Source organism: Lycorma delicatula, chromosome 5, assembly GCF_047948215.1.
Source record: "Lycorma delicatula isolate Av1 chromosome 5, ASM4794821v1, whole genome shotgun sequence".
NCBI classification, from domain to species: Eukaryota; Metazoa; Arthropoda; class Insecta; order Hemiptera; family Fulgoridae; genus Lycorma; species Lycorma delicatula.
Window position 1 is genome coordinate 119,488,895 of NC_134459.1, and position 22,129 is coordinate 119,511,023.

Below are 22,129 nucleotides of genomic sequence, written 5' to 3' on the forward strand. Positions count from 1 at the left end.
TATAAATTTTATCGTTCTGTTATGTTCATCATAGTAGAACAATTTTTGTTGTATGCAACATAATTGGTAACAATTTTTTTTTTTAAATAAAGGAATTAAACCGATAGGTAATTATTACATTCTACATTATGATTTTTACGAGTGTTAATTTCAGTTTTCATCAGTGAAGTCCGTTTCACTGGATTAAAAAGTTGAACTGTCTTTGATTTCTTGTTTGCTCAACTAATATTGGCTTTGGAAACTAAGGATATTGTTTTGTTAAATTTTGTCACAAAATTTTTATGGCTCGTTCAATGATTAATCAGTCCAAAGCCTTCATTTTCCTCGTTATTAATCACTATAGTTTCGATAGATTTCTCCATTTTATTTAAATATGGACTATATATATTTTTTAAAATTCTAAACGTGTGTATTTTCCAATTGTTTGCTTTGTGTATTCTAGCGGTTATCTCCTTTCAATACATATTTCTCCATTTCTCTCTATTACCAAATTATTCAACTGTAAATGAAAGAACAAACGATCTAATGACCTTGTTCTTAATGCGTCTTTTAGAAAGAACTTGCTTTTGGTTCTTTTTATGATTCATTTTAAAACCTCTTCATTCCATATTTTACAAACCTATTTAGATTTTCAACATTCTTCCTTCTATCACACATTTCAAAAGCCTTCATCTTTCACTACTTCGCTTTAGTACTTTTCATGTCCTTTTCCATTAAGTGCTGTACTCCACACAAATATTTAAATTTAAAAAATATTCCTTTAAAACTTTTCGTAGTTTATTTGATACTAAAAATATTTCTGAATTAGTGAATGTTTTTGTTGCCTACGCACTAAATGAGCTGAAGGTTTGCCCTTGTCTTTGTCAACAAAACTGTCGGCTGGCTTTGGCGGGACAGGCGACAGTAATCATCCGATTACTAATACTATGACACATTTGTATATAAAATGCAAACACAACAGATTAGTACAATACAATGACTAGTACATTAGACACAACAAACGGCGAGGGAATAAACTTTCAGCTCACATATTGTAGAATTCTACTAGTCTTCTTAAATGTCTTACTTAATCTTTTGTAATACTCGTATTAATGCCTAGTGTTATTTTTACTTTTTTAAGTGTCTTTCTTGGGTTTATACGTAATTATAAGCGACTGAAAAGTTAATCTCACTAACTATTATTTTAAGTTATATCTATCTCACTTCTTTAAATTAATTCAGAACTGTTTTTTAGTTTTAGATGAAAAAGTAACAGCATAATCAATGAACCTTAAAATTGTAATACTATTTATCTCTTTGAATTGCTATTTCATTTTGAAGTTCAGTAAAAAAAAAAAAAAAAAAAAAAAATTTTAATGTTTTTATTAAGCCATAACAGTTTTACATTACACATAAAAAACTTCCAATGTTTGCTAGTCGACTTTGATTTTGCTCACGTTTTGTTGCTGTAAAGTAGTTTTATCTACAGGCGTGCTTTTACGTATTTTCTTGGTTCACCCGGTTTACTTCCGCCCTACATTCCTGTTTTTAAAAACCATTATTACTTCTATTATCTATATTACAGGATTGCCCTAATTCTGATGCGCTGATCTTTTTGTCAGATTTTTATTATGTTTTCCTATCTATTATTTTATTAAATTTCAAACTTAATAATGTTATTAAGGGTGAAGCCCTACTATTCATGCTTTTTTAACTACTATTATTACTGTTACTATTACAACTAGTACAACTTCGATTACTCCTAAGCTGTCTAAAGTCTGATGTTTTATTATACTGTAGACTCTAATAAGCTGTTGAGTTTATTAAGCTGTAGACCGTAATGTAAGAAATTAACGTGGAAAACGGTGACTGGTTCACCATTATTATTAACTGTATTTAAATCTAGTATTATTTAAATTTGTTTTCAAACGAATTTTATTCATTGTTAGTCATTCATAGGTCGTCTTTATAAAGATGATCAGGAATTTTAACACTATTTCCCAGTTTGGAATTTAATTTACTAATGAAAGTAATACATCATTTTCCCTAAAATAATAAAATATTTTATTAAAACAAATATAACGTTATATGATAATGTTATACGAACATTTGAATCGATTAACCCATCAACGTGTAACAACACTTGAATAAGGCTGCCTCCAGTAATCAGAATCAAATTTTAGAGCGCCATTCCTTCTAGTGAAACTTTGTTGTACGACTGCCCTTTTACCGTAACGTATAAACGGTGAACTTCTTTCCTGTATTTTCCAGCCCAATAGTTGTGTCGTTGTAACAGGTTGATAAAATTTTTCTTCCGGTGGTAATTTATTTCTTATCCGTAAATAATGGATTCTACCTTCGTCGTTATGACTGGTACCTATTTAAACAGAAGAAAATAAAAATTTAATACACCTTTTACTAAAATAAGAAGGTTATTTAGTAACTTTTATTTCGATGGTTGACTCACTCACGGCAGTCAAATTCGACTTTCTTTTTGACATTGTTTTATTTAACTACTTACCAAGCCACTTTAGTGTCATTTAAAATCGATTTTCATTACAGAGCAATAGATGTTACCGCCGAATGTAAAACGTGGCTATATACTATTTTGGATCTTTAAAAGTGTTACCGACTGAAAATTATAGAAAAAAGGTTGTTGTGTTCGGTGTTAACGAGATAAAATAAAAGAATTATACGAAAATAGTGTGAAATATTTTGGAACGGTAGAACGAATGAGAATCCTTTCAAAAAATTTCCATTATCACCGACGAAGAAATGAAATGAAATAGTCGAGGTCACCGTTTCAGATTTGTAATTATATTTCTAGTAGTTTGTAGGGAAGTTGTAAAATTGTCCTTTAGGATTTAATCTACAACAATATTTGTTGTAGATTGTTTTCAATAACTAGCAGAATTTGAATATTTGTATAAAAAATGTTGAAAACGTACATAAATTATATATATATATTCATTGTTTTATTTTATGAAAATTACAGCGTTTTTATTGCAGTAATAATAAAAAATAAATAATTTTTTGACATGTATAAATTTCACGTAATATTTTTCAAAAAATCATACATTTACGTCATTCAAATCAATCGTTTTTTTTTTCTTTTAATATTTAAGGGAAAATAAGATATAAAACAATTTTGTCCATAGATTGTGTAAATATAAATGGAATATACATAGGTTTTTTACCTTTGAGAAAAATATTTGACAGGCTATTACTAGAAACAAAGCATTTCTGAACCACATTCGATGTATTTCTTTTTCTTTTTTTAATTAGAATAATACAAATATAAAATATCGTAGAACCTCCATTATTAAAAAGATAATTATTTTGTTGGTTTATGTCGCTGAACATTCATATATAATTAATAATTTTATCGTATACTTGGCGAGGGTGGTTTTGTAGAAGAGTTATTATTGGTTTAGCTCGTTTAAGCGAACCTTTATGTGTTTTATTTCCTACATACAACTTAATACAAAAATGTGCCATTCTATAATCCTATAGCTTTGTTCTTTTATAATAAAATATTCCAGTCGTAGAGAAGAAAACAAAAAAGAAAAAAAGAAATATTAAAACCCACTACATTACAGTCTTTTGAATTCAGTGGTCATAGAAACTGAATGTATTATTTAAGAAAAAGTGAACAAAAAGAGGTACAATAGTAGAGAAATAACATGAAATAGGCATTTACGTGAGGCAATGGAAAAATAATGGAGATAAATTTGAAACAACTTCAAGAAAGAAAGATAAAGATGTCTTATGAATCGTGTTATGATTTTCCTTTATATAAAATACAGTAAATATTATAAATATACAAAGTTTCTCATTTTGACGTAGTCTATTCAAGCAGATATTTTTTAAATTTTTAAATGTGGACTGACAAACATAAAAGAATATTCATATTAATAATTATAAACCTGCGGGCTACGTATAATATTCATCTTCGGGTTTTCAACAACTAGCAGAATTTAATATTTGTATAGAAATTGTTGAAAACGTACATAAATACACATTTACAATGTATCGTAGTAAAAGATGTTTTTGAATTTTTATTTTTAGGTAAAATAATAATGAAAATCAATAAAATGAAAGGTTTTTTCTAATTAATTTTTACTGTCTGACATTGTGCACAACAGCGCTTGTTTAATATATGTGGCATTTAACAGGAGTATTAAATAAAATATTTATTAAATAAGAATACAATTTTTTTGGCATCAGAACCGTACTTGATAAGTTATGTTTATTGTACAAATGATAACATACGACTATTCAGGTAGGTATCGAGTACAATTAGCGATATCCTTACTAAGATTTAGATTATGGTATGTAGCGTGCAATTAAAGACCATGATAGCCGATCGATTAAAAAAAAAAAATTGTAACGGTAGAAATTAAATAAATTATTAATTGAAATCAAAACAATTTGTTGTCAGCCTGGTTTTTTGTCTTCTCTTTTGAAGAAGAAGTGTTTTTGAATAAGAGACGTAAGGACACCAAGAAGTCGATGGGTGCCGTAACAGGCTTATCAAGCATAAACCGTTAAGGCGAAGGAGGAGGATTGTGAAAGGATGAGGAGGAGTGGTTAGGGATAGGAGAAGGAGGAGATGGTAATGGTTGATGCAGAAGGAGAAGAATCTTTAATCACACTTTATTTTATCGCTCGTTTATATGTCTGTTAAATTTTTAGATCATTACAAATAATGCCAATGAAATTATATTTAAATAGTGGAGGTTGAACTAAAAAGTTAGATGAAATGTAGAATTCATTTATTCATAATACAATTTTCTTGTTTAATCTATACATTACCATGCAAATAATCTCTAAATTGTTTTAGAACAAACGCTTAAATATTAAATGCAATTAAAGTGTAATGAACATAAAATTTGTCAAAAAGAAACTTTAAATTACAATCAAAATTTATTAAATTATTTATCACATCATTCTAAAGAGTAAATAAGTTATTTTAATCAAAGAAGAAAAAAAAAGAAACCCATTATTTCTTATGGTGAGAATGTTTTATCATCGAAAATTAAGTACTTTAAAAATAATAAATAGCGTTTTATTCTAAATTCTTCGAATTAATCTTACAGATTAGCATATACTCAATTGTATGTTATTTTAAAAATTAAATTTTTGTTAAATCAAATCAATATTCTCAGAAATCATATTTACATATTTGACTTTTTTCGGTTATTCGTAAACAAAATAAATAATTTTGTTCCATTTTATATTTTGTTGAAAGAGTTTTAAGAGAAGTTTTTAAATAAAAATTCGTTTTTACTTCCTTGTACGAAATGAAGGAAGTATTATGATCGCGAAAAATTTCGGTTTTCAGATTTCAACGGAGATATCCATTTTGACAATCTCTGAATCCATTTTGACTAGTTTCGGCGTGACGTCTGTACGTACGTATGTATGTATGTACGTATCTCGCATAACTCAAAAACGATTAGCCGTAGTATAGTATGCTGAAATTTTGGATTTAGGATTGCTGCAACATCTAGTTATGCATCTCCCCTTTTGACTGCAATCGACTGAACAAAAAGTATCCAAAAACGGGCAAATTCCAAAAAAAAACTGGATTTTAGACGTTTCCTTACCTGCTGTAATAAGCCCTTATTGAAAGCTTTTCAGTGATATGTCATAAGTGGTGCTTATTTTCATTCGTTCCAGAGATATAGCCAAATGAAATTTTACACATCGGTTCGAATCGGACTTCATCACCTTTTTTTGCTTTAATTTTTTTTTTTAACATTTATTTTTTTAAATTAAATATACTGATGTATTATAAATTATTAACCCGTGAAAGTGAAAAAAAGTTACAAAAAATAATTATTCAATAATATTATATATAATTTTAAAAGACCTCACCGAATATATACAAAAATAATAAAAAAAAATAATAATTATTAAACCCACTTACCAACAACTTTTTATGCGTTCAAGCGCTTTCGGAATAGAATTCCATCATCAAGAACTTAAAAACTGTATATTATATTCTTAATAAAACTAAAACTTCGTTGTCATATGTAAAGTAAATTTTGGTTATACGAATGAAAAAAAATGACCACCTTTAACACCTTGTTATAGAGAACCTTAAAATATTTAAAATATGATGATTTTAAATTAAAAAACCAAATAAATAATATCAAATACATCGCCGTAACTAATGGATATAACGAAAATTTAATAGATGAATTACTTAATAGAATAAAATACAAAATTTACATAAAAGGTAATATAAAATTAACTAAAAGTAATAACGATAGTATGTCCTGATTTTCTATGAACGTTTTGTAATTGCTCGTCGCAATGACCTGGTCCTAAATGGCATAGATAAATAAACCGATCCCTTAGCCAGCGCGTAGATTCGTCCTTATCGGTATTTTCGAGAGAATGGGGAAATCTACCGTGGTGTGCCTTAGATTTCCACGCTTGGATCCTATCACTGGTTGTAATGTTGTTAGGGTAGAAATTGTCATCATTCAGTTTTAGGTGGGACTAGCCCTTGTCAGATGTAAATATTGCTTTGTGCTTCCTTTCGAGAGATATACAAACGTTCTACTGCAGGTTTAGGTTGATGCATCCTGTATTTTTTTTAATTTTGTACGCACAAAATTAAATACCAAGATGTTCAGGTTTTCAAGATCTGCCTGGGACCAATGAACAACTTCAAATGAGTATGTGAGAACTGGCACACACCAACAGTTAATGGTTTTGATTTTGTTTTTTGAGTTGAGCTCTGTATCCAGTATATTACGGAATCTTTCTTGAACACTTTCTCCAACTCCAGTTTGCTTGATTTATTGTTTATTATGTCTGTTTGAAACCAAGTCATCTGCGTCTAGTAGCCGTATCTCTCAATTTCCCGGCAAACTTTCTCGGAAATGTGCCACTCAGTAGATTCCTTTCGTAATCTACTGAGTGGCACATTTCCCGACACCAAAGTGCATCTGGATATCATTGCTGAATATAGCTGTAAACTCAGTAAACTTGTAAGATCTATATCATTGCTAGCGTACAATTTCAGATCGTTCACCTACCTTTCTCAATAATTGCGTGTGGGTTTTCAGAGCCCCATATTCGTGAATTGTGTTTGTTAACACATCCATTCACGTGAAATGTAGCTTTGTCAGTAAAAATTATATAACCTAAAATGATTCGTTTTCACTTATTCTGTCCAACATTTCAACAGCGAAACTGTAACGTTTTACACCATCATCGGGTTTCAAATCCTGCAGTATCTGGATTTTATAAGCGTGTAATTTCAGTTTTTTATGTAAAACTTTGTGAACTGTTGATTTTGGAATACCTAATTCGACGCTTCGACGTGGGATGGACTTCCCAGGACTTCTAATTGCCGATTGTCTAATTAGTTCAACCGTTTCGTCTGGTACACTTGGTCTGCCGGTTGATTTCTGTTTCTTAACTGATTCAGTTTCTTAGAATTGTTTGAACCAACGTGTTATGTTATTTTTGTGTGGTGGATCTCTTCTGAATTCACGTCGAAACGCACGTTGAACTAAAATTACAGATTTTAATTCAGCCATCAATAAAACACACTCTGGCTTGTCTTTATCAGAGAACATAGTAACTCACTAAACTCACCGCAACAACAATACGAGAACTGACGTTGTGGTTACAACTGCTGATAAACAAACTTTTGGGTTGGAGGCTTTCAGGGATACCAATACAACTTCTAGAAATTTCCCTACAATCTTCTTATGAATTACTGAAACCGCACCATTCTTTTATGATAACTGTTGTATTTTTTTTTTTTTTTTTGAGGTTTGTAGGGGCATCGACTACTTTGGTCATTATCCCCATCCCACTTCAAAAAAAAATAAAAAAAAGGTTCAATAATTCACATTCTCATGAAAATATGTTCAAAATGTAACATTCTTATATAATTTCAAATCCAAAAATTACCGCCTAGGCTTTCCTTTCGGCCATCCTTTCTTGCGTTTTCCATTCTGCGAACGGCCTCAACTTCCGATGACAGTGTGTCTGCGGCTTCGTGATGGCATCGTCTTCTCTTTTTAATGCCAATGACGTTCTCCGGCTTACATCAAGTGATGAAAGCTTCATTGGTGCTGTAAGCATCGTTGCAATTGAATCTAAACTCGCAAGCGATGCACTTTCAGTGGCTGATGAACTTGATTCAATGTCTAAGGCTGTGTTTGGGCCGGCTGATAGAGATGCTCTCGCCACAGTTGTTCTCTGAGCTTTGGGAGCCTCTGTACATACAGTTTTATTATCGTCTGTGTCTGGTGCTTTTTCAATAATTACTTGCACCTCCATTTTGGTTGACTGAGATTTTTCCTGTACGCTTGTCACAGTATCCTTAGCTTTGTGACTCGTCGTCGAAGTGATCTTTTGGTCTTTGTCAGATAAATCAAGAATTTTCTTTATTACATCAATTGACGGCGTTATAATCGAAGGTTTTGCCGGTTTTTTAAACTGCGCTGGTACGGGTCCTATGTCAACGATGTCATTCCGTGAATGAGCCTTCTCATGTTTACTTTGTTGTGTCTGATGAGTCGACTCGATCTTGGAATCAATGATTCTTTCTATCATTGTCGCAAGACTTGGTTCCATCGTATTAAGCAACTGCTCCACGTTAATTTTCGATGTGAGAGGAGCAGCAGCTGCTTCTGCAGATGTAGTCGATGGTCTAGGTGTATGTAGATTGACAATTTTCTTCGCTTCAGGGTAACTAACGTTTTGTAGCGTTTTAACTTCCTGAATGGCTGTTTCTAATTTGTATACTGGGCAGTTCGTAGATCGACAGTTGTGCCCTTTACAATTAATGCAGACTGGAGGGTCTTTACTGGAGGGATCACTATTATGTATCTTCATTCCGCATATGCAAATTTCCTGCGCTTCACATCTAGCTGCAGCGTGTCCGAAACGTTTTCACTTAAAACATCTCAACGGCTGCGGAATGAATACCCGTACATCAAGCCGATGGATGCCAGCTCGTACCTTTTCAGGAAGATTCTGCCTATTGAATGTCAAAAATGCGCGGGAGGCCGAAGGAAGAATCTCACCATTTCGTCTCATAGTAAGTCTGCGACAATGTGTCACTGACTACACATTTCCTGTACTATTTCTTCTTCAGTACAGTTAAGAAGATCACGGCCAACAACAACTCCTCTGGATGTATTAAGTGCACTATGCGGTTGGACAGTAACCGCAAATTCACCGATCTTTTTCAACGGTTGGACTTCCTGGCTTTGCATGTCGTTGATAGTTTCAACATGTAATCCATTAAACGTCTTACGGATTTCCTTGACAGGACCACCAGCACAATTAGCAATCTCTCTAGCAATGAAGAATGGACTTACCTTTTGGAAGTTACCATTCTCTTTCGTAATAACCAAAAATCTTGGTTTGGGAACATGATTTCCAAACAAAGCTCTTCTTAAATCTTTACTGATTTTACCAGCATCTTTTCTTATCTTATCACTCTCCCTACTTTTTTCCTCTTCGCTTGTGGCGAATCGACGGTTTCTAAACGAGGGTGTTTACGTGCACCCTCTGCCACGTTAGTTTGTTCAGGAATATTCATGAACATTTATCCCTTCTGTAGCAAGGCTAGCCGCCGGGGTACACCCCCACTCCAGGGCTACTAACCCTGGAGATCTGATCCGGTACTCCGGTGGAACCGGCATATGTCCTGGCAGAGAGCGGATGCGCAATCTGTGCACTGACTCCAGGCTCCTACTCACCGAAGCTTTCAGAGCTCCCGTGCACCGACATACATGGGCAACATTGCTACATGCTTGCCATCGCAGGGGGCATGTGGACAACGGAAGGGTCTCTGTTACACCTGCAATAACATTGACCCCGGCCGCCACATCGCCAGCTCTAAATATGGTGTGAGTCCATTTCCAAATCATTAGTAGTACATATCCTGCAGGTGGCCGTAAATTCGAATCCATATGGTGACCTGAAGGTGGAAACAGGTCAAAAGAAAAGCATATCCGAGGAAATTACTCGGAGCCCCGTTAGCCAGCTATATGTGTTATACATAAGTACAGCTGTTGCCACCCTGGACGTGGACGTAGATGTTGTGTTCCGCACTATATAGTTATATAGTTTTTCTTTTGTTATCACTCATGTGTAAAAGTGTTTTCCCAACTAGGTTAGAAATGCATGAAAATGTGCAGATTATTACAAGAAATATTCAAAATTTCAATAAAGGCTTGTTAGAGAACAAGTGAATTAGCGTCTTCTTCGGATTTAGTTTAAGAAATTCATGATAATATCCGTTTATTCATTATAGGATAATCTAAAACATGCTGCTTTTACAGTTTTTGAATTTATGACTTAAACAGATTAACGGTCAGTAAGCTGAGAAGAGGTTATTTTCGTAGCAAGAATATGAGTTGTCTCACTACCAATTGTATCTTGTGCACGGCATCCACATCAACTCCCCTTTGTTAAAAGAGGCCTGACAGTAGCAATATAGTACTTATGCAGGCATAATTTTTTAAATCCGACATAATACTAGTTTGTGAAGATGGGTTATACAAACTGTAAGTTAGTGTGTGTTGAAATGAATTAAAAATGTTATTTTGTTTCTATTCTGTTTTCCGACTACATTTTCGTAATATATGAGTCTGAGGATGAATATCTGTTGATTACAGTAGTTTGTATTATTAATAAAATATTTATTTATATAAAATTTGTGATAATAAATCCAAGATTTCAGAAAAGGTGAACTGGAGAGAATATTTCGAAATAATAGAAAGTAGAAAATTTTCAAATTATGTAAAGAGAGGTTAGAAAAACTATTGAAACATCGGTAAATTTTTTAACTCTGTACCGTTGAATGGCATAATCCATAAAATATACAAAAAAGCAAGTACATATTTCACTGTAAAGTTTTTTTTAACGAATAAATAGAAAAGCATACGTTCTGGTAAAATAACAAATTATCGTCACATTAATGAAGTTTATCATAAAATATAACTACTGGTTCTGGTAACAAAATTTAATAAGAGAAAACTTTTACAAAAATGTTGTAAACGTTTTCTGTAAATTCATTAATTAATTGTTGAGGAATATTTTTCGACTATTTGACATATTTATATAAAAAAAAAAAAAAAAAAAAAAAAAAAACATTAAATAAATAGCGATTAAGGTATTATTTTCTTTGCGGTATTCGTATCGCCGAAAAAAAACTACACTTTTTTTTTTATTTGATCGTACGCTTTTTAGCCGTCAATGGAAGGTATGTCCATGCAGGATTTACTATGTTTAGTAATATCCTGTTTTTAAACGAATCTACCGTAATCGGTTCAAAAAAGCAATTAAAATTTAATTTCATGCTGAATTAGGTTTGTTATAGTCTGCACATGTGAGAGGTCACAGTATATGCAATAATTTGAGAATTCGAACACGAGTTGCAGTAACTGCTCCTTTTTTTGTAAATGAGTTATTAACTGCTTTGAGTTTACGGTAGTCTAATGTTAGATCGTATGTGTATATGTGAATCTGTGTTTGTAAAAATGTACAAATGTAAGCTTTACATTTCTGTAATGATAGATGCTTTCAAAAAAGCTGATAAAATTCATTAATTTGTTTTCAATTAAATTAGTAATTTATAACAAATCAATAGCAGTACCACCAAATTTGTATTTTAGAATAGGTCTGCTATTAATATTACACGCAAATATTTTACTGCAATTTAATATTTTGTTTAATTTGCGGTTAACGTTGTGCGAGTTAATTAAATGTGAAATTTTCCTTCGTTTAATTATTTATTTTACTTAATCATATTTTGTCTCATTATCATTTTTCTGATAAATAATCCTATACATAAAAAAAACAAACATATTTGTTGAGTTTTTAACTGTAGAATTGCTTTTGGAAAACCCATTTGAAACTCGAAGATTCAAAGTTTCGGTCATAAAATGTACTTGTTCCGGTTCCGATTCCCATTCTATCAAATAAAGTAAAAATGCTTTAAGTATGTATATAAATCAAATAGCTAACTACGAGGCTATAATGTCAAGCAGCATAATAATGTACATCTGTGAAAGGAAACGGGGTCAATTTGTTTATTTGTTGTACTATTTTATAAGAAAAGTAACAGATTTCGAATATTTTCTACTAAGACGCAATCAAACTATTTTACTTTTTTTAAATTTATTTTATATATACATGATATTTAAGAATGGAAACAACTTTATACTGCATATCTGAGTATGATTTGAAGGCAGAAGGAAGTGGGATTCTACACAGTTACAAAAAATCTGCATTAAGGTGGGTTTTTAATTTTTATCCTCCGTCCTGGATCCACCGTATTGAATCAACTTAATATTTTTTAATAGGAAGATGATTTGATACGTGATTTTGATTTAAAATTTTACAAGATAAACAATGGTGAAACCCGTTTTTCTGTTAACCCCTGGTCACCCGCTGGTCACTATATTAACCACTGGTAATCAATTATTCAAATTCAAATTTCTCGTGAACCATTCAACATAGAAAAAAGATTTTTATATGGATTTAATCACAACGCCTTGAATTATGAGAAAATGTTATAAGCATAACAGCCGTGTATAGTGTAGATTTTAACAAGGGATCAAATACACAGTAACTTTTTTTCACTGATGTTATTGTTTAAGTCGTAGTATTTTGGTATGTTTTTGTTTATTTGATTCTTATATACATTAGCGGTTTGTGTTATCTTTATATAATTTTTGCTATGCAAACATAAATTCAACAGAATAACGAGTGAACGTGACTTTTATGAAAGGAAGCAATAATTTTAAATTATTTTTTTTTTTAAACCATACTTGTTCTTTCTTCAAAACAATTTTATACATGTATCAAAAGCAAAACAATTTTATATATATATATATATATATATATATATATATATATATATATATGTATATATTGAAGTTAGATTTTATACTGGTTCAATGACACAACGGTACGCACGTATACTCCTTTACCTTTACCGAAATCTCTTTTTTTTTAGTTACAATTTTCTGAAATTTAGTGTTTTTTTAATTTATTTATATAATCAGTTTTTTATCGGATATAAATAAATTTTACGTAAAATTAACCAGAGAAGTCTATTGTTTATATAAATATAAAAACAACATAGGTCACTGATCATTAAAAAAAAAAAAAAAAAAAAACAAAAACTAAAAGAAAATTGTAATTCTTTTTTATACCATATTTGCGCGCGCGCGCAACATAATCAAATATTAACAAAAAATAATTTTTGTTAAACAATATAAATTAATAACGCACTGTTAACATACCCTAATTTTTTCAGATTTTTTGGATGAAAAACAATTCAGTAATAGCGAGATAAACGTTTACCGAAATCTCGATTCGCGCATGAAATAAAGCGGTAGGTTAAGGGTTAATGCCTTCGTTATCGAGTTATAAGCATTCAAAGTTGCAATGACAGAAAAATCGTGTTAACAATAAAACGATGTAAAACGCGCTATTTGAACAATTTTATTGTATTTTAATCCATCTATTTTAAATGGAGATAAGTCAATTTCAGCATATTTTATCATTTCTTCTTTTCTGAGTACTAATTTTACTGGACTTTTAAACCCTTTCGCACAAGGGTTTCTAATATTTAAATAATCAAACAGTTTGTTTATTAATCTGACGATTTTTATTCTAAGACTATAGCTAACAAACTGGAAATGGTTTTGGAACTCCAAACAACCAATGCGTCGGCTAAGCTAAAAATTAGCGACTGTGCACCTGCTTTTCATTTTATGATTTCTATAAACTACATGCTTGTTAGATAACATAACAGCTAGTTTTAGTCTTTTTCTTTTAAAATCATTAAGCGTTTCTATTCGTTTACAATCAACAATACCCTTTCTATGATTCAATAATATTCATATCTAACAGAGCGTTATGGCTTCATTCTATCTTGAAACACTGTACTGTAAACCCTGAGGTTTATTCTATTGATTTGTAAGTGAAGTTTGTTAGAAAATATATATATCTTTAATTTTTCAAAGCACATGCTTTTAAAGATTTTAAATTTAAATTAAGTGTCTTTTCAGTATTTTCCTATCATTTCATAAAATTTCAATTTCAAAGTTTTTTATCACCATTATAATGATATTATAAAATATCATTATAATGGTTATAATTATAATCCTCCACGGACAATGGAATTCATATTGTTGTAGTTAAAATCCGAAGTATAACAGTGTCCAATATCTATAAACCACCAGCTGTATCATGGCCAACGTCAGTAATCCAAATACAACCTCATCCTGCGGTCTACTTGGGTGATTTTAATAGCCACCATGAGCAATGGAAATATAAGGATTGTGATGCGAACGGTGAGGCTCTGGTGAGATGGGCTGAGGATGAGAATCTTAGTCTTGTCTTTGATGCTAAAGACCGATTTACTTTTAAATCAGCGGTTTGGAGGCGGGAGTATAACCCGGATCTCTGTTTCACCTCAACTGACAGCAAAGGTCGGCCGCTGCTAGTCACCTGAAAAGTTCTCTGCGATTTCCCCACAGTCAGAACGGTCCAGTTTTATAGATGCAGGTACCGAATTTCACTCGTGACCGCTGTACCCCGCCCTAGATGGAACTTCAAAAAGGCTAATTGGGAAGATTTTTCTAGGGATCTGGATAAATGCCTAGGCTGGATACCACCAATCAGCAAAAACTCTAGCAGATTTATTGGAGCAGTAACAAGTACCCCTAGGGTTAAGAAGTCTATCTCTAGAGGGTTTCGCAGAGAATATATCCCAGGGTGGTCTCAAAATAGCGAAGTTCTCTACAGAAGCTTCCTCGAGACGGGCGATCAAGAGGTGGCAGACGAGCTTCTCCATAGCCTCGATGCTGCAAGACAACAGAAATGGTCGGAAACGGTGGGAAGCCTGAACTTTCAAGCCTCTAGTCGTCATGCATGGACTCTGCTAAGAAAATTAGGAAGCGGATCCCCTACTCAGAGACCAAAAGCAGGTGTCTCCCCAAACACCGTGGCATCCCACATAGTGGCAACATCCAGAGCACCAAGAGACAGGGCACACCACACAGTTGAAATAAAACGCGAACTAAGGAACTTGAGGAGGAAGGCAGAAAAGACTGAGTACGCTCGCTCTTTTACGCTTGAAAGATTGAGTCGGCGCTCAAAGATGTTGCTCTAGGTAAAGCACCAGGGTTCTATGGTATCAATCCGGAATTTTTATTAAACTGCGGAAAATACGCAAAACTTTGGCTGGTCAGATTCTTCACTGATATAATACAGACCGGTAGCGTGCCTAGAGAGTTCAAGCGATCGAAGGTAGTAGCCATTTTGAATTGACCCATCGGGTTGATCTAGTGGTTAACGCGTCTTCCCAAATCAGCAAATTTGGAAAGTCGAGAGTTACAGCGTTCAAGTCCTAGTAAAGCCAGTTGTTTTTACACGGATTTGAATACTAGATCGTGGATACCGGTGTTCTTTGGTGGTTGGGTTTCAATTAACCACACATCTCAGGAATGGTCGAACTGAGAATGTACAAGACTACACTTCATTTACACTCATACATATCATCCTGATTCATCCTCTGAAGAATTATCTAAACGGTAGTTACCGGAGGCTAAACAGGAAAAAAGAGAGAGTAGCCATTTTGAAACCGGGGAAACCAGCAAACTTACCTAACAGCTACAGGCCTATAGCATTGCTATCAGTGACATATAAATTACTAGAAAGGCTTATCTCCAACAGTATCTGTCACAGGATATATGATGTTATACCAATTGAACAAGCAGGCTTTAGGTCAAAACGAAATTGCACCGACCAGGTTCGCTCACAACGTACATTGAAGCGGGGTTCCAAAGAAATCTTAAAACCTCTGCTGCGTTTGTTGATTTATCAGCCGCTTACGACACTGTCTGGAGAGAAGGCATGATTTGTAAGGTCCTCCGTGTAATCCCATGCAAACTAACAGCTCTCCTTCTTAATAACATGTTGAACGACAGAATGTTCCAAGTTATTATGGGATCCGATATAAGCTCACCGAGGAAACTCAAGAATGGCCTGCCACAAGGGTCGGTACTTGCGCCTCTCCTTTTCAGCCTCTATGTTGCAGTCATGCCAGAGACAAGATCTAAAAAGCATGGCTACGCCGATGACTGGGTGCTAACAATAAATTTTAGATCATTTGAAGAGTCGGAGGAGGTCCTGATGGCTGACCTGGAGAAACTGGGGAGTTACTTCCGGAGATGGTGCCTCCAACCGAATGCTAGTAAAACAGAGGTGTCATGCTTCCGTCTGAGTAACAAGTTTGCTAATAGGGAGCTTAAAATTCTATTCGAGGATACATGGCTCTTTCACAATAAGACACCGAAATACCCAGGTGTGACACTTGATAGAACGCTCTCATTTAAGGAGCACCTAATGAAAACTGCAAGGAACTTGAGAGCGAGAAACAACATCACACATAAGCTCTGTGGAACGACGTGGGGAGGATCGGCTCAGAGCCGATGTGCGCAAAGGATTCCACTTTGCGCACATCGGCTCTGAGCCTGGTCTTCTCGCTGCTGAGTATTTTGCGCCAGTGTGGAACAGCCCTTATGTTCATAGAATTGATGCTCAGCTTAATGACACTATGAGAATGATTGCCGGGGTTATCAGGTCTACTCCCGTGGAATGGCTTCCGGTATTGAGCCACATACCATTCCCGAACCTGCGCCGTATGAACGCTCTTGTAATAGAGTACAAGAAGATTATGGACAATCGAAACCTGCCAATACATGAGGATATTGAGGATGCCAATCGTGGTCGCCTTTCGTTTAGAAAGCCACCTATCAAAACAGCAATTGCTGCCACAGAGGACGGATTTGACCTAACTGACGCCTGGCGTCGAGAATGGACCAAAAAGCAGAATAACCAAATCCCATGTATTACTCGAAGGCCGCCGGGTTTTGACTTTCCACGTAAGACATGGTCAACGCTAAACAGAATACGCACTCAGCATGGTAGGTGCGCCTATTACCTGCATAAATGGAGTAAAACACCGACGCCCCTTTGTGAGTGTGGTGAAAATCAAACTATCAGACACATCACAGAAGTTTCCTAGGATAGCTTACGAAGGGAATCCTGAAGATTTCCTGATGGCGACTCCAGAATCGATATCATATATTAGTTTATTAAATCTTTCTTTATAATTTTGACTGTAATTGGTGATATGTTTTAGTGCCATACGCTAAATAAATGATATTTTTACGGTATATTTACAAAAATTCTGTCTTTTTTGCCTATTCGTTCAAAAATTTGATTTAAAGCTTAATCAATTTCATTATGTTATTTCTAATTATTTTTTTTATTTGTGTGTTACAGTAAGGTTTTAAGGGTAAGATTAAGGTAAAGGTTTTTTAGCCTGAACGAAAGCTTAGTCTTAACGTGATATATATTAATGGGATTATTTTTTCGGAATTTTCCGTACAAAATTACATTAATTACATGTATTTTATTACAAACAGTAAAAATGTACTTTTTCTGGGGAATAACAGAAAATTCCCTAATGATAATTTAAAAAAAAAAAACTGTAAAATACGCGTACATAAATACGCGAAAAAAAGTTTTTTTATTGTTGTAATTTTTAAACTAAAAATTTTCTTTAAGTCGCCTTAATATAAAAACTTCCTTGTAAAACAAAGTGTAAAGTATAAAGTCATTCTTGTAAAAACAAGAAAGTAAGTTTTATTTCTCGTGTAGGGGAGTAGTTAAAATACTAAAAATGGTGAAGGAATTCATACTTCTGAATTTTTATACATATGAAATTACCGCTTAGAGGAATAAATGAATTGTTTAGTGAAATGAGTGTTAAAGAATATTTTTTTGTATTCTAATAAAAATAAATGATAAGACCACTTTCTTACTTGATTTTTGAAGAAAAGTACGAATTCATTTTGGGAGGGTGAGATGTCAAAATGAATTTTTTTACGTTTTGAGATAGGAAAAGTATGAGGATAACATTTACTTAAATTGTGGTCTTACACATACACACATATAAATATATATATATATGTATAAAAACTTATGACTCGAAAATCTCCAAAACTATTACATAAATTTCATTGAAATTTAGATATTCTGTAGTAATATATCTGAAGTTGTGCTGGTGAGAAATTTATTAAGATTGGTTGAGTGGTTCTTGAGTTACATTTAATTTAAGGTAAAACAAAAAATTGAGCGGGGAAAGATAGAAGCGTGGTTTGTTGTGATGCTGCAAATTGGAAGATGACGTTTATTTATCTGCAGTACCTATTGTTAACAGTATTGTTCGGCGTATTCAGGTAGCGTTACCTATTTTGAGGGTCATGATGACTGGTTATGTGTTTCAGCGAGGCAAAAAAAAAAAAACTAAAATAACGAAAAGTCTGTCTTCTTGCGCAGAAGTGCGCAAGAATTTTTTTGGTTGTATTATATTTTTATGCGTATTTACCTTTATAAAGTTTAACTTTGACATCGTCTGGAACCGGGTACATTGGCCCTTTTTTCAGTAAATCATCAACATCTATTCCTATCTTATCTTCTTCCAAAAGTGGAGGTAGTGGGGTTGATTTCTGATATTCTCTGCGTTCTTTCCTTTCTACTTCAAATCGTTCTTGTCTTTGTTTAACTAATTCTTCATATAACTTTGTTGCTCTTTTGGGAACTTTGTCTAAAGGTAAGGAAGGATTCAAATACACACGTTCATAATTCTTTTCGAACCATTTCATTTTTATTTTTTGATTTTTCCTTTCCATCTCCTTCCATTGTGCTTGAAATCTTAATTCGGCTATCGGATTGTATACTGCCATTTTTAACCTTATAATTTTTAAACAACTTATTTATTTTAAAAAATTTTCGAAATTAATTAATTCTAAGTCAATTAAACAATAATTTGTTAATTTGTAAAACTTACATAATAAATCTTACTTAAACGTACATAGAAATTTTTTGTAGAACATACCGTTAATTTTTATTTGATAGTTAATGAAAACATTGAAAGCGCTTTTTAAATATACACATACTTAATTTTAATGAGTCAGCTGATTTAGTAAACATCACCTGTCTTGTTTATAAGTTGTTTTATTTATTAATATTATGTAAATAATATAGAAAAATGTGGGATTCGTGGGACTGGCTCACAGAAGTGAAAACTTAATAAAAAATATCAAATATAAACATGAAATACATTTTTGATGTACTCACTGTTTATCCAGTATTATACAAATATTATATGTTACACTTACGCTGAATTTAAACAGTTATTTTTTTTATTATTACGAGTACCTATTGAAATATTTCATATAAACAAATACTTTGACATATAATAAACAAACATTTCAATGTATATATGTATACAAGCACAATCGAGAAGCAACGTGGTACGGCTAACTATAATTCACAGTCTATCTTTAACATATACTAATCTTTACGTATACGCGTATGGGCATGTAAGAGTATATTGAAAGAGAGAGAGAGTGATAGGAAGAATTATTGTGCATCACCAGCAGTTTTTTCTCCCACCTTCCATCCTCTGCTAGTACATATTATACTGCACACTCATCTATGCGTATATATATTCTTGCGTTACGTTACAGATTGTGATTACGAGTCTACGATTTTTTTCCCCAAGTTCCCATGTAATTCATATGTACAAAAAATTCTTACACAACGCGCCTAAAGAAGTTTTCACTTCATTAACTTACAAACGTAAATATTAAATATTTGCTCGATTCGCTCTACTTAACAACCAAATGTGTCCAAAAACAGAAATTATGTTAGATTAATGATGTTAAGAAATAATTAAAATATTCTTCCGTCCATTTAAATTAATTAATCTTTATCTTTTAATCAGAAAGTGATTAATTTGTCAGGTTTTTAAAATTTGTTCTATTGGTATCTAATCTAACTGAAAAATATAATTTAATGTTAAGTCGTAAAGAAATATGTTTAAGAGTGATAGATCTTGAAATGGAGTTGTATAATAATGCCTGAATGATTAAATATTTCCCAATTTATAGGTTAATATTTATATATAAAATAGGAAATTTTAACTGTTATTCATTTATAATTACACTTCTTTTTAATAGTCTGAACGTGGAATTTAGAAAATTAGGAAGCGTATTTGTTTTAGGTCGTACATACTTAACAAAAATGTTTTATAAAAATTAAATGGATATGCTGTTATATAAAAAAGTCAATTTTAGTTTATTTTAATTATAGGTTATGGCATACCTAACGAATTTGAATATGAAAAAATTTATAAGCCATAAAATTGTGAGGAACTTTTGAGTTGAAATCCTAATGTTTTGACAATGAAATATCGATTTAACATTTTGATTTCATTTTCGTCGAAATATCATTTATTTGTTATTACTTCCTAATTTCTATTCTACTGCTGTTGCGTGAATTTAGAAATACACATGAAAAAAGGATAATTCTCTTTTCTTAACTGACAAGTGTACTAGACATTTTAAAAGCATTCTTTGTATTGGAAAATAGTTGATAAAACAGTAGAGTAAAGTATCATGTATTTCTCAGAAATTCCCATAACGTTCAAAGAATTGTTTTAAAGATTATTTCAAGAGTTTTACACTATAAAAAAAAATTTATTTTGCAGTCGTTTCCTTTATTCCTGTGATGACTTGATGGGAAATTTCTTTAGTAAAGAAATTGTATATTTTAAATGCTTTCAATATTCAAATATTAAAAATTTTGCGATATTAAAAATATTTAAATTAATACAAAAAGAGCTCTGCACCACTGGGAAAACCTCTTGTTGACAGGTAGAACAAGGATTTATGTAAGAACATTAGAAATGTGATGCAAATTTAGAAAAATCAAAGTACTTACATAAATGCTTATATAATATAACAGAAACAGATTGAACCTAAGCCTTAATAATTCAAAGCAAAATAACTAATGATAATTATTTACAATTAATTCGTTCGTAATACATGCGCTAATTTAAACTTAATTGGATTACCGAAAAAAATTAGCGTAGTTGAAGTATAAATATTACTAAATGATATCTAACTTATTTTGATTATAGATGACAAAACGTGCTGAACTACGAAATACTTTAATTAGGGAGTTGGAGCAGGCTTATGTAGTATGCAGACAGAAACTTAGATATCTTAGATACAAATAATTAAGGAATCGGTTTGTTTAAACTATTGAAATTACTATATTACAGTGAAAACATTGAAATCTATTTACATTACACTAACGGTAACAGCCAACTTGCAAAACCTTCTTTTGATAAAGTAAGAAAACTTAAAGTGCATATTTGAGTTGCGCATACACAAGTATTATAACAGACTGTGTATGTTATACAACATACATAGCTTCTACAGTTGGTGGAAGACATCCATTGAATGCGTGAACATAGTTTAAAATTCACAGAGATTAAGTTACAGTAATACACTACAGATCAACAAAGGGAAAACGTACAGGAACTAGCCTTTTGCAAATAATAACTGAATTTTTCAAACAACAATTCCTATTTCACTTTACTTATTTCTGAAATTTTCTTTCGTCCATTACAGGTAACAAGTGAAAAAAATATTTTTACTTTTTAATTTGCGAGCATTGCTTATGCAAAATTTTACAAATAGATTATTCCTTTAATTTTTAATAAAATAAGTGTCCAATTCGTCGTACTGAATTGTCTTTTTTCTTGGTTAATCATTAGCTATTAACTGTTCATATTTGAAAATACGGAAATTATATTTTTGCCTTAAATTTTTCACCTAATTTTGTATAAGTTCCGCTCGAAAATACGTTGAATACCAGAATAATATGAGAATAGAAATAATTATGATATCACAGTCCAGCACCGATTAATGATGCTGACAAACACTGACAAACAGTATTCTGTTTGTCTGTATTTTTAAATCGTCTTCTGTTTTGTATTTTTAAATCGTGTTTGCGAAAATGTAATTTTTCGTTTAAAAAATTTGTTCGCTGATGCTATCTGAAAGAAATTTCACAAAACACTTAGGAATTCTCTTTATAAATTATAAAATGAATCATTGATGCATTTAGTTTTGAATAAAGCTTGAACAAACATCGCCATTTAACGGGTGTAAAAAAAATATCAGTATTTTAATTTATGTGTTTTGGGTGAAGTGTACTGTGTTGATTT

The 22,129-nt window shown here is 32.2% G+C and overlaps 1 protein-coding gene across 1 annotated transcript; it reads right to left on the bottom strand.

Annotated features, from left to right (window-relative positions):
• Window positions 1–2,105: 2,105 nt before the first annotated feature.
• On the bottom strand, window positions 2,106–18,794 carry LOC142325735 (uncharacterized). Its single transcript, XM_075367768.1, has 2 exons — window positions 18,437–18,794; window positions 2,106–2,356 (listed from the first exon to the last, which is right to left on the bottom strand). Exons 1-2 carry the CDS (start codon window positions 18,792–18,794, stop codon window positions 2,106–2,108), a joined length of 609 nt encoding a protein of 202 aa, XP_075223883.1.
• Window positions 18,795–22,129: the final 3,335 nt, after the last annotated feature.

Excerpts from the sequence above, each read along its gene's own strand:
- LOC142325735 (XM_075367768.1), bottom strand. The coding sequence starts at position 18,794 with ATGGCAGTATACAATCCGATAGCCGAATTAAGATTTCAAGCACAATGG. Across the intron at positions 2,357-18,436 it reads CAAAGTTAAACTTTATAAAG|GTACCAGTCATAACGACGAA; the intron begins GTAAATACGCAT and ends CTGTTTAAATAG.